The sequence below is a fragment of the Pithys albifrons genome, chromosome 11 (genome assembly GCF_047495875.1).
Source record: "Pithys albifrons albifrons isolate INPA30051 chromosome 11, PitAlb_v1, whole genome shotgun sequence".
Classification (NCBI taxonomy): Eukaryota; Metazoa; Chordata; class Aves; order Passeriformes; family Thamnophilidae; genus Pithys; species Pithys albifrons.
The window spans coordinates 11038748-11051401 of NC_092468.1; the positions used below are offsets into that span (position 1 = coordinate 11038748).

At 41.1% G+C, this 12654-nt stretch overlaps 1 protein-coding gene across 11 annotated transcripts in view; it reads right to left on the bottom strand.

The window, feature by feature from the left end:
• The window catches only part of PID1 (phosphotyrosine interaction domain containing 1), a 117490-nt gene that overhangs the window by 90198 nt on the left and 14638 nt on the right, over window positions 1–12654 (bottom strand). The window contains exon 1 of one of the 11 annotated variants that reach the window (XM_071566226.1): window positions 12056–12075. The exons of 6 other annotated variants lie outside the window; for them this stretch is intronic. Coding sequence is in view for 1 of the 5 variants with exons in the window: in XM_071566220.1 (XP_071422321.1) it covers window positions 4007–4024 (18 nt within the window). In the remaining 4 variants the exon portion in view is untranslated. Of the gene's footprint in view, window positions 1–293; window positions 320–4006; window positions 4029–5699; window positions 5890–11694; window positions 11706–12055; window positions 12076–12654 lie in introns of those variants that run through there. 4 more of the 11 variants (XM_071566228.1, XM_071566221.1, XM_071566220.1 and 1 more) reach the window with 4 other exon arrangements.

A 12654-nucleotide genomic window follows, 5' to 3' on the forward strand; every position in this document is an offset into this window, starting at 1 on the left:
ATGGCATCAAAAGCAAGCAGGGCATGAGACTGGGGAAAGGGAAGCACCAAGAGAGCCTTGTAAGCAATGCTGGCTCCTGCCAGGCAGAGACCCTGCTGGGCTTGTGCTGTTGCTGAATGCAAGAAGGAAAATAAGTATAGAGCTCTGATGGAAAAGCCTACAATATATAGAAACAATGATTAGATGGAAGGGAAATGGGACATAAGACTGCAGGTAGAAAAGCATGTCAAGGTACAGAGGAAACCAAAATCATTTGAGTGTCAAAAAGCCTTCCAGCAAAGATGCTGCCAAACCTTTGGATGCAAGCACTGAATTAATCCATCTCACTCTGATATCAGATTCTTAGGGAATATTCTTCTTCTGACAGTGGCAAGACATATCTCATAAACACACAACTATCAAGATTCCATAAATAAAACCTGCACTCCCTATCAATAACCTTGATCACACAGCTGCCTGTGTGACAATGCTCACACGGCCTTGTTTTCTTACAAGTTTAAAGAATTTCTGTTTCCTCACAATTTAATTCATGTGAAACGTTTTGTTCTCAGACCCTGTGTACTTTGAGTTTGCTCTGGCTGGATGCCTCGGTCCTGTTGCCAAGCTTACGTGATTCCAATCAGCAGGATCGCTTCCCAAACAAAACACAATCTCAGATACAAACACCCTCCAAACTGCAGGGAACTTCAGAGCCAGGGGAGAATTTCATGACTGATCCTCTAACATCTCTCTATACTCAGTCAAACTAAACTCTGACCAAAATAAATCTAAATATACATTATATTCAGAGACTAAATATTCAGTTTCCGGTTTAGCCATAAATGCTCAAAACCTGAAGTCCCACTACAGAGATGCACATCAGAGTAGGAAGGAGTGAAGGACACTCATAATCATGAAAGTAAAACAAGACTTCCCTAAGAGATCAGCTACCACAATTCTGGCCATAGAAATCACTGTTGATTCTCAAGTTTTAATAACTTTGTCACAATTGAACTAGTTCTCGTGACACTCAAACTGAATTTACATAACTTTGTTATGTATTTTATTAAATTCAATCATTGTAAATAACATTTACACTTGCAGTAACAAGTCTGCATTTTTCTTCCATCCCATCCTTGATAATGTTGTTCTTCAAACTGCATGCAGAAGTCCAGCAAACAAAACCAGCCTGGGAAGCACAGCTCTGTTACACAGCCCTGAAGGAAAGTAAAGTCATCCCCATTATCTGCTGTTCATCATCTCATTACCACAGCAGAAGGACCTCCCCAAAAGCATCATGTCTGTGTGCAAGAGTCGAATTTTAAACTAGATTACAGTTTCAAAGACACCAGTAAGCCAGAATTTCTCAATGCAAGCAAAGGTATTTATCAGCGCTAGCATTTTTCAGGACAAATGGCAGTCAAAATACAAGTCCAAGACAAGACAAATGGTTTTAAAAAAAGAGGAAGAGTGAAAATAAATTAAGAAATAGGAGATGGCAATAAGAGAGAACAAAATACAACACGCAGCAGCACAGATATGTCAAGTTCATTCACTTTGATTTTGAGCTGACCCCTTAGCTGCTTTCCAACATATTTTTCTCCTAACATGAGTTTCCAGTAGATGTATTATTTGGTATACTTGGCCCAATATTAAAACAATGGAATCCCGCAGCATGAAGGCGGCTGCTGCTTTTTCAATTTGCTCTTGGAGGCTTTCCAATAATTTCTGTGTCAGAGGATGCTTTAAAAAGTTCTTTCTCTTCACTCTCTGCCTGGCAGAGCGAGCCCCTCTCAGATAATACCTGCCAAACAGCCACTGCATTCCCCAGTACAGCCCCTTCAAAACCAGCATTTCACTCTGTCACTCTTCTCCTTAATTTTTTGCAGCAAATCAGTAACTTGGTAAGCAGTTATGTAGTTCAGTGACCTCTCTCTTGCCTTGCTAAGGCTTATTTTCTGAGACAGGGAAATGAATTGGATAACAGGGAATCTGCTCTGATTATTTGCTAGAGGTAACATTGTGTCTAATACTTGAGAAACAAGGGTACAAATTCTTAACAAAAGAGTGATATATGTTGCTTAAACATAAACCAAATAAACCTCTGGTCTAATGACTTATTTTATTTACAGCTACAAGATAATGAGAATCCATTCCTTCCTCTAAAACTGTCAGGTTTATCAGTGAGTCCTCTGATGCTAATTTACAGCCCCGTCTCTTCCAGATTGGAACCACCCCCAGGACTGAAGCCTGGAATTTCTGAGAGTCTCTGGGGTCCTCCTATCTCCCATGGACACAAGCCCTTTCCAAGTGAATAGATCTGCATCTTCAGCTAGTCAGCCTTTTCAGAAAGTCTTCATCAAGGTGTATCCCCTCAAACCTTGCAGGGGGTGAAGAAAGAAGCCTGGTGGCTTTAGCCTTCCCTCTCTCCACACATCCCCATGAGGACCACCAGGCTCCACGGCATCTCCAGGTGAACCATGTCTGGCCAACACTGCTGCCCCATGCGCCTTCCCAAGGACACCTCCCCAGCCCTAACTACACTGGCAGGCATTTCATCTCCCACAGTACTACTCTTTTCTGCCTCCACCAGCAATTTATTTATCGTGAGGGAACTCTGCCAGGGTTTATATAGCTATACAAACCTTTCAGCAGATGATGCAGAATATAGACCAAAACTGGGTCCCACTGTAGTGCAAATGCATAACCACTATCCCCAGGGCAACTTCACACAGTAGGTGTTCTCACTCCTTTAAGCCATGAATAAAAGTAGCACACTAGAGACCCTACATCAGAAATAAGGGACGCTACAGAAAGTGATCAAAAATACCTTTCTACAAAGTGTCTCATTAATTCAGCAAAGCTTTAGAGTTGGATAATTGACAGGATTTGCACCAAGAAACCTTTACAAAAGAAAATCAAACCAACTCATTTACATTCCTGTTCCTGCTGCAACTACCTTACTGGTTAAGCTGAGCCAAAACAGCCAGATGCAAAATTACTCTGCTTTTTCCAGTTCAGAATGAGTCAAGTAAATGGCTGAGGATGGGGCTCATGTTTGCTGGGACCAACAAACAGCACCCATGGGTAGGACAACCCTCCAGTATTCGTATCCTCCAGATATAAAGGTTAAATCTGCATGGTGTTTTCAAGGTTTTTCCAAAAGTAATTAATCTTTTGTGATGCTTCCATTTTTCTGGATTTCAAAGGACAAGAAGTCCTTAGCACTTGACAAGAGGGAGATTAAGCTACTGAGTTCTTGCAATTTAAGTGCTCAAACCCAGAGATACTCAGAAACTCCAGCTTCTTTATAAAACCTCAGTTTCTTCTTTACTTGCTGGCAAAGTTCAGATAATTTTGCAGAAGCTTTACTAATCCCTCAGCTGAGCATTAAGTTTCAAAATGCTGGTGATAATACATATACATACATATCTACAGCTCTTAGAACAAAGAGGAGAAAAAAAAACGAGGAAAAAAAGGCAAATCTCTCCAGAAAAGAAATAAAATATGCACTATGATATTCAACCAGATGCCCTTACCCCTCCAAGGCATGGTTAATGTACTATCTGCCAGTACATATGGGACCAATTAAAAAGAGCTAACTCCTCACGCAGGCGCTGCAGCGTCACTCTGGAGGAATCCACAATCGATTAAACAAACTCATTCCAAGTAATTCCATTCTGGAAACACGTGCTCATTCATAACCAAATCCCAGTCTTTAGAAGTCTCATATGCCATGGACAAAACAACCCTGCTTCCACAGAAATCTCTGGCAAAGCAATCTGAAGTTCAACAGAACAGAACTATTCCCATCTTTACTGCTCCTTTACAAGTGCTACTATATGCACCTACATGAAGAATTACTACTCCTTAGAGTAGTAACTATCTCGGTCTTACAATTCAACATTGCCAATGAAATTAGCACTGAATGATGGAAATAATAAATTGTTGAACTAAAAAAACAGACCAGCTCAGAACTATCCAAATGTTCTGTTCCAGCAAGACCAGCAGAACTAGAAAACTTCACCTGCAAAGGGATGATCATTCAACTTCTTTACACCGTGGAAGTTTCTTCCTCTGTTTCCACTAATTATACTCCTGCTTTTGTCCAATCTGCTCCACACATTCAATGCAGCAATGACTTGCAAGTTTACACACATGAAAAAAAAACAGAATAAAGAATTCCACACAGAAACAAAGAGGAACATCCGTATACTCAGTACAGTCTCAACTTCCTTCCCTCCTCCATTGATTGCTGACAACCACAAAAACCCTCCATTCTCTGCCACTTCACAAGTTAAATAATTTTGCTCGGAAAAAAACTAATCAATTTTGTATTTTGAGGTTTGGGCTCAACTTCAAGAAACCAAGTTGCAGAAGAAAAAGGAATATAGATGAGAGGGTTCTTGGGGCGGGGGGGTATTAAATGTTTGTTCACGCAAAACTTGTCAATTATTGCAAGCAATATTTTAACATGTTCAGGCTTAGGGGAAATGAAATAATACAGAACATCAAGATCCAGGGAAAAAGACATGGGCTGATAAAGCCCTGAGCTTCTCTAGATGCAGATCTAATACATATTCCTGTAATACAACACGATGGAAGTATTCTGAGTACCCATTACATTTACAGTCTCCTGTGTACCTGTGTCAGCCAGCTAGTTAAACAGATGGGAGAGAACCAACAAAATTAAAATAAATTAACTGCCTGCCCAGCATTTCCCTGCTGTCTTCTTCCTTTGCCCCATTCAATTTAACTTAGAAGCATTACTGATGCAGTTATTCCAGCAACCCTTTAAGCACACAGAGCTGTAATTCTACAGGAGACATTAACAAGGTGGTTTTTATCAAACTTAATGCATCTGAAATCTAAATTATTTACTCAGAAAGAGAAAGGAGTGAAAGAATTTAGGGGCCTCTGATAAAATATTAAAGTATTGAATCTCGTGAATACCTATTAGTCATTCCACTGGGAGAAAAAAAGTATCAAGACAAATATTTCTTTAATAAAAAACGTATGTATTTGGCTAAAAAAATACTCAACCCTGATACAAAATGTTTGAGCAGCTTTACCAATTCAGTCCTCTATAATTATACCAAGAGTGCTAAAAATTCTACTTTCATAACCACCACCACCACCACAAATAAATAATTGTCAAAATAAATCCAGTAGATTATCGTGCAAAAATGTGTCTTCTACAGCTTAATCTTGCAATAATGCTTTTTATAGCATGCCTTTCTGCCCAGATTTGCAGCTCTTGTTTGCATTCTGACCACCAAGCACAAAGGTCATCAATCTTATAATTCATTTTTTTAATCTCCAAATTCTTCATGCTGCAGCCCTGCCAATGTCTTCTCACCTCTGCTTATCTAAGGTATTTGCATATATAATGGCCATACAGCTCTTTCAATGTATCTCCAAGGTATACTAAGGGATGTCAAGGACAGAAATCTGGCCAAAAGAAGGGGAAAAAAAGCCCAATTCTGAACATTTTCTTATATACTAGTAACCAGCTAAACTGTAAATATGAGGCACATGGATGCATATACAGGGATTCAAAAAGTCTCCAATGCCACTTCTGTAGGGGTCAGCCCCAACTCTGCAACGGAAGAAGAATCCACAGACTTTTCAGGGCAATCTGTCAAGTTTCCTCGTCTCTCCCACAAATACTTTCAGGAAAAGTAACTCTCCAAATCCAGGTATTTATAGTCATTTCTTACCTCTGGAAAGCAAGGATCATTCAGAAAGCCATTAAAGCGAACACCAACCCATGGCTGGGATCATCAAGGCCAATTACTCTGATGGAGCACCATCCTCAGAAGGGCACCACAGTGGAGTGAGTCCATAGTGAACAAGGCACAGCATGACAGTTCACAAGACTCCTGCCTCACCACCACTCGCTTCCATCAGAGCTTTCCTTTCAGCTGCTGAGATCCTGAAGACTGCCCACTGCAAAGCTGCTCTGCCTACACCCTCATCATGAACATTCAGCACAAAACGTCCCATGTGGGCACAAAATAATGTTCTGCCTCGACGTCTCCACTTGGGAAGCCAGAGGGTGGTCAGAGCCAAACACTCAAAACGAACATTTCTCTTGCTGACTGGTAATTCTGAGCTAGATGACAGAGGGCTGTTTTCCTGCTTTCCAAGCATTACCATTATTTAAAGGAAAGTCTGTAAAAATGTTTGTACTGTTGGTAGGTTACTTGGGAGACCACCACAACTAAAATATTTTCATTTTAAAAAAAGAAGTATGTCATTTCAGTCCAGATGCAAAACTTGAAACAGATAACCTCAAAAGTGGAAAGTCTTGGGCAAGTTGTTAACTGAAGTCACAGATTTTCAGAGAAGACTTTAACTCCATGTCAATTAATCACTGCTAGTTTCCCTCCAACAGACTGACCTTTAATCCAGCTACACTATTTTTAGTGCTAGATGGTTCTAGGAGGTATCCTTTGATTTTTTTTTTCAATTTTGGATCCCAGGTTCTCTGACTGGAACAGTTTTTCAGATGAGAGTAGAAAAGCCTCTGAAATAACATCTGTCAAGTTTTGCATGGACAGCCATTTGCACAAGCCAATTCTACAGTTTTATAAGACAATCAGCTAGATAAACATCTGTCTGCTCCAGTCCCAGGCAGCTGATGAGTGAAGGGGACCTTTGATCATGCAACAAAGCCAGTTCCCTCCTGGCTACAATCCAACAACCACCATAATTGAAGAGTCCCCAGTTCTGCTTCTTCCCTGTCTTTAAGCACTGGTTGGGTATCATGCACATCTCAGTGCCATCCACAGCATAGCAGAGAAAATCAGAGGTTGAAAAGATACAGCAAGTCCCTGCAGAAACAGGAACACAAACTACAAGCACTTTCTGTTGTTCAAGCCAGCCAAGTGCACTCTTTATCCTCATAGCAAGACCATGGTTTTCGACTGTGGCACAATGAAAAAATGTATGACAAGGGCATCTGTTTAAACATAGTTAAATAAGTAATTTGTAGAAATATAGGTTAGCAATAATTTGAAAACCATGATATTCCACACAGTGCTCCATCGCTATAATATAAAGATATATAAAGGTACAAAGATTGAAAGGGAAACAGCTTCAGTCAGCAAATAAAACAGGACAATGTGCTATAATTTCTTTTCCCTGTAGCATCTGTGGAAAGGTGATTAGTTCCAACTCATGCTCCACAACATGGGCACTTCCACTTTCATGTTTTATCACCATTATAGTCAGAAATTAAAAGGCCCTGCTGGCTATCACGGATGTTCCTAACCTGGCAGAGTAAAGCCATTCCTGAGGCAGATTTGGGATTGCCTTTTCCGCTTACAGAGCAGACAAATCACAAATGCAGCTTACTGTGAAGCTGCCAATATTTAATAGTGTTTAATGGTGCAGTATGCATCTGAGTGGAAAAAGGGTGCAAGCCTCTATCCAGAGAACAAATTAGTTCATCAGTTTCCATTGAGAGTCCCTCTTCGCCTTCCTCCCTGAACGTGTGCTGCTGTGTTGGAGTAACATGCAGCTTGAGGGCTATTTATTTGCTGAAATACCATCTCGGAGACAACTCTTAGAAAGAAACGGGAGGTAACTGTGAGAACAGTGGCAGCAACACACACGCCATTGAGGAAATAACATTCACAGCACACAGGGGTAAATCTCAGTGATGACCTGGCAGAGCTACCTATGGTAACCCTTGTGCTGCCTAGGTTGCATTAAATGCTCCCAGGGTGTGGCTGCCTTATTTATAGTAGGCTGGGCTGTAGCTGGCCCACCTGTCCCCCACCAGCAGCTTCATCACCAATTGTCACAAAGAGTGGCTGTCTTTGCATTTATTTAGCTGTAAGTGTGCATGCACAGCAGAAGGAACGAGCAATTTAAGGCTCACTTTGGCCTAGCCCATTCAGTTTAGAAGATAATCTTCTCCAGTCCGGTGTATGAAGTGCTCTGGCTTCAGCCTCTTTTCTGTTTGGCACACAATCAAACCATATTTAGAGGAAATCCAATTCTTTCATAAAAGCTGTATCACAATAAACTGTGACTTACCTCTCTTCCCTATCCACATTCAAAAGGAGAGAGCATTGCTCAGCTTCCAAAGCCATTCCCCTTTCAACATTACTTTCCATCTGTACATGTTTTAACTTCCAAAACTGCACTCAGTATAAAAAAAGCACAGCAAAGGAGCAAGGTTGTCTTACTGTATTATATTCACTTAATAATCATAAGCAATTTCTCAGGAAAGTCCTCCAGGCACAGTTTTAATGCTAAAGCAATTCTTGCTTCATTTTAACCATCCACTGATGCAGAGCTGATAGCCCAGCTCATTAAAAAGTACAAGGCACTACTTCAAGAAGTGCCATAATTTATCGGGCAGGGTTTAGTCATGCTCCACACAGCACCCTGATGCACAACACCAGCTGGCTCTGACACTTTCCAATCCAGCTCTGAAGTCCCTCCCCTCTATGCCCATGATGCAGGAACTCACACAGAAAGCTTCTTGCTACAGTGTCATCTTCTACCTTTAGTTTTCCAAGAGACTTAGCGACATTTAAAAACACATGAACCACACTCGAGCGACAACTCATTCTTCAAGTTAAGCATTTGCATCCATATAATCAGCTACAAAACTCATTGCAGGAAGGATGATCCTTAGAGAGAAGACAAATATTGTAAACAACTTTTTTAAACTTTAGCATGAAAAATCACACATTAATTTTATTAAGGACAGTAGAGCTCTCACTTTGAGATGCTGGACATCAGTTGTTGGTCAGGTGATTTGATGTACCAGTGATTGGATCCGACACCTCGACCATTCAAATTGTAACAGGAATTCAAGGAAGCATTACCTGGGATGAGGTTCAATTCAGCCCCAAACTATTCTTTTGAGGGGCTGTGTTTTCATTCTCACAAGTGCTCCCCAACATACAGGAGGTATCTATCGCTCTTTGGTCTCACATAAGATGGGAATAAACCACCTCCCCAACCCATCTGAAGGTATTCTTTCAAGAAAATAGGGATCAGAAAGAATCTGCAAGCCCTTCCCAAGCCCGCAGTGGGAAGGTGTGTGTTTGGGACTATACAACATATTGGTAGCCATGTGATAACTTGACCAGGAAACTCAAGTGGCTCTACTAAATTAAGTGCTACACCCAAAGGAGACACTACAAAACCATAACCTTCCTAATCCACACTGACTCTGCAAATATCTCACTGCTCTGCTTAAGGATTTGTGTTGCTTTCTGGAAGAAAACCTTATTTTTAAACTAAAGCCCAACAGAAGGAGATTAACTGCCCTTAAAAAATACTTAACAACCTCTTTGATTGTTATCAAGTGGCCCATACATATATACCAGATGAGCACTGTAGATGATGATAATGCATTAAATAAACACTTCTGTTTAAAATATATAAGCTTACTTATGACTAGTTTGAGACACACAAATATTTACAGCTTACTCAGTTCAAGAATCCTCTGCTCTCAAAATGTCCATTCAGCAACCCTGCCAGATAGTGTTTCACAATACTACAGGCTCACTTATTCATAAACAAATCATTAACATTCTTGACATAAATCCATAGTGTACAACAAATCCCAGCTATGATAGTGTTTTACTACATTTGCTATGCCCATCATGAATGGGAGTTCTGTTTTCACTAAAAAAAACACTCTGAACAAATAAAAGGCAAATTATTCTCTGCAAGGAAACCACCAGGATGAAGTGCCTATGCATGGATTACAAACTAATTATCAAGTTCATACAGTAATAAACCTGGTGTTCAATTAGTGAAATGAGCTGCCACAATTTATGCAAGAAATTTTCTTTCTAGAACTCCAGTAAGAAACTCCGATGATAGAACACACCATTACAGGCTTTGATAATTTCCTCAGCTACTTGGGAAACCTTTTACATACCCCAATTCCTCTACACATGGGCACCAGAATCACTGAAAAGACCTTCGGCTTTCACTCACTGCCAGGAATTTATTTACAGCCTTCAATCAGAGGGTTTCAGCCAAGCCCCAAATACCTACATCACAACTTAAATTAGACTAATCAACATGACTGGAATAGCTTAAGGAATGCATCAGGACCAGACTTCCTGTTCTCTCTGAATATACTCCATATATTCAGCACAGGGTAATAGTTCAAATCAGGCTGCCCCCAAAAAACACGGTCCACAGGTAAATCTTCAAAAGGGTTTATCATGCAGGTGGCATCCCCCTGTGCTGAGGAGCATGGAGGGCAGGGCAAGATGGGATTCCCTGCTCAGGTCTGGTCTACAGAAGAGAGGATGCTCCCACAGCATCTCCCAGGACAGAGCACCCAGCCATGGGCAATGGCCAGCCACCAGCAAAGCTTTGGAAATCTTATGAGGTTAAATCCTCTACCCTTAATTCACTAATGCCTTCCTCACCATATTCAAAGAATTAAACACCTCCCTGAATGGCCATATTTAAGTAATTAAAAAAAAAAAAAAGGAGAGTGGAAGATAGTTAAGTTTCTGTTGATGCTCTTGGCAAATGAGAAATACACTCACAAGAGCTGGACTTCTCCCTGGTTTGATAAACATAAAGCAGACTGCCTTCTGTGCAGGCTGCCAGCTCAGCCCGGGGAATAAAAGATGTTTTCAATTCCGGAAAAGATACATGAGCATTGAAATGCTGAATGCTCAGCAAAGCCTCAGTGCATACTTACAGTGCACAGGCCTGTGGGCACCAGGGGCTGCTCCCAGTACATAAAAATATGCCTATGACTGAAGTTTTGCAGAAATTAGACCTTTGTTATTGTAAACAAATGCAGACTTTCATAGCAACTATACTGCAGCATTTTTAAGGGGCATGCCTTCTCTTTTTATTATTTCCATTGGCATGGCTTTTCCATCTCTGCTTGCTTTACTTCCAGCTTTGTGATAATTTCATGGCAGTACAGTCATGTATGAATATGTACAGTCTGAATAGCTCGAGGCCTTTAGGTCCTACTACTGGGGATTATTCTGCAACTCCTGAAAGCATGTTTACAGGATCTATTTATGGGCCTCGCTCTGTACTCAGCCTTGAGACCTATTTGTGCCAGAGAACACAGCTACCAAAAACCACTGGGGTTGTCTAACCTGGCTTTTGGTGTCACAGAGCTCACCATCCCTAACAGTTCTTACTTTCACCCCTGATTTCCCGAAGTTGTAATGTATCCCTTAGTATGGAAACCATTGTGGGTAAAAGAGTTCAAGGGATGAAAAAATTTAGGAACCTTCAATTTTGCCTACAGGTTTTCTGAGAATCTCAGTCAGTTTTAGATGTTGTCTGCAACAGTAAGAGATTAAAACAACTATTAAAAAGTAACAACAACAATCTAAAACAGAAAATCACATGTAATCACATGTCTATAGAAAATGAGGCACTACAAAAATCCCAGACTATGGGGGTCAGGCTAAAGTGATGCATGACTTGAAAGAAGGCAAACAGCTCTGCCGAGAATGAGCAGCAAGGAAACCAGCCAAGTTAAGCAGTCATTTGCAGTATGATACAACAGCCAAATGACACTGAAACCTCAGTGTCAGGTCACCCAAGGAAATGTCCATGCTGCAGAGCCACCCAGGAAGCCCCTGGTTAGGAAACATGCACCAACCACACAAGTTCGCTGAGTGGTGCTGGGAAATGGCAGGAGTGGAAACAACTGAGTAATACTGGAAAACTCAGAGGGAACAGGGTACTCACAATCTGGAATAACTTCATCCTCCTGAGTTACAGGCAGCTTAGGGACCTTCCCGGGCAGCTTGCTAAGATGGAGTGACACCAGTGAAATTCTGCCCTGACATTGTTAAACCCCCTCTGCTGACCCATCAAGAACTGCAACAGGCAAAGCCAGAAGCCAACAGCAAAACACCTGAATTAACAGAGAGGTTGAGCAGAAGTCCTAAGGATGTGGCACTTGCCACCCTTGATTGCCCATTTTCTGGAAACACCAGTATCTCTAACCCCAACTTTCCTTTGCTGACCAGTAACAGCATAAAAAACATTAAGCTTTGCAAACCAACATCTGCACAGCACCTGGTACTGCTAAGAGCCCTTCACTAACCTGGTTTAGAAGCCGAAATAAACACTACACTTTTGTTTCTAAAGGCGAAAGCTGGTCATCAAAATCCATCTGTCACTGGCTGTGCTCCGAAACGTGGCTCGCAGTCAGTTCCAGCTTGCATTTGCACAACCACGTGCAGAGCAGACTCCAAGCGTGGGACCAGTTCTTGATAAAGAAGAAGGAAAAAAAACAAGACACAATACAGGCCCCTGGTCCAGCAGCAAAGTTGTCAGTATTTTAACAGTGATTTCAAACAGGAGCAAAGCCAAGCCTGAATCCTGAGATTATCCTTTGCAAAACTCCAGCATCAGCATTAGCAAATGAAAAGATCAAATCAGTAGGCTCAGACAGACTTTACTTCTGTACCTATATTTATTAGCACTAGGTACATAACTCTGAGAAAAAGAAGTGCAAGAAAAACACACAGCGATGTTAATCACGCTGGCAAACTGAAAGTACGTACTGAGCCTTTCCTTCGGCCAGGAAACTTTTTCAAGCTGTTTCTTTTACAGCAAGTCACTGGATAGGAAATGCTTTTTAGACAGAAAATATTTTCCTTTCCAGAAGATGCTATAAAATCCATGCACAGAGCACAGTAC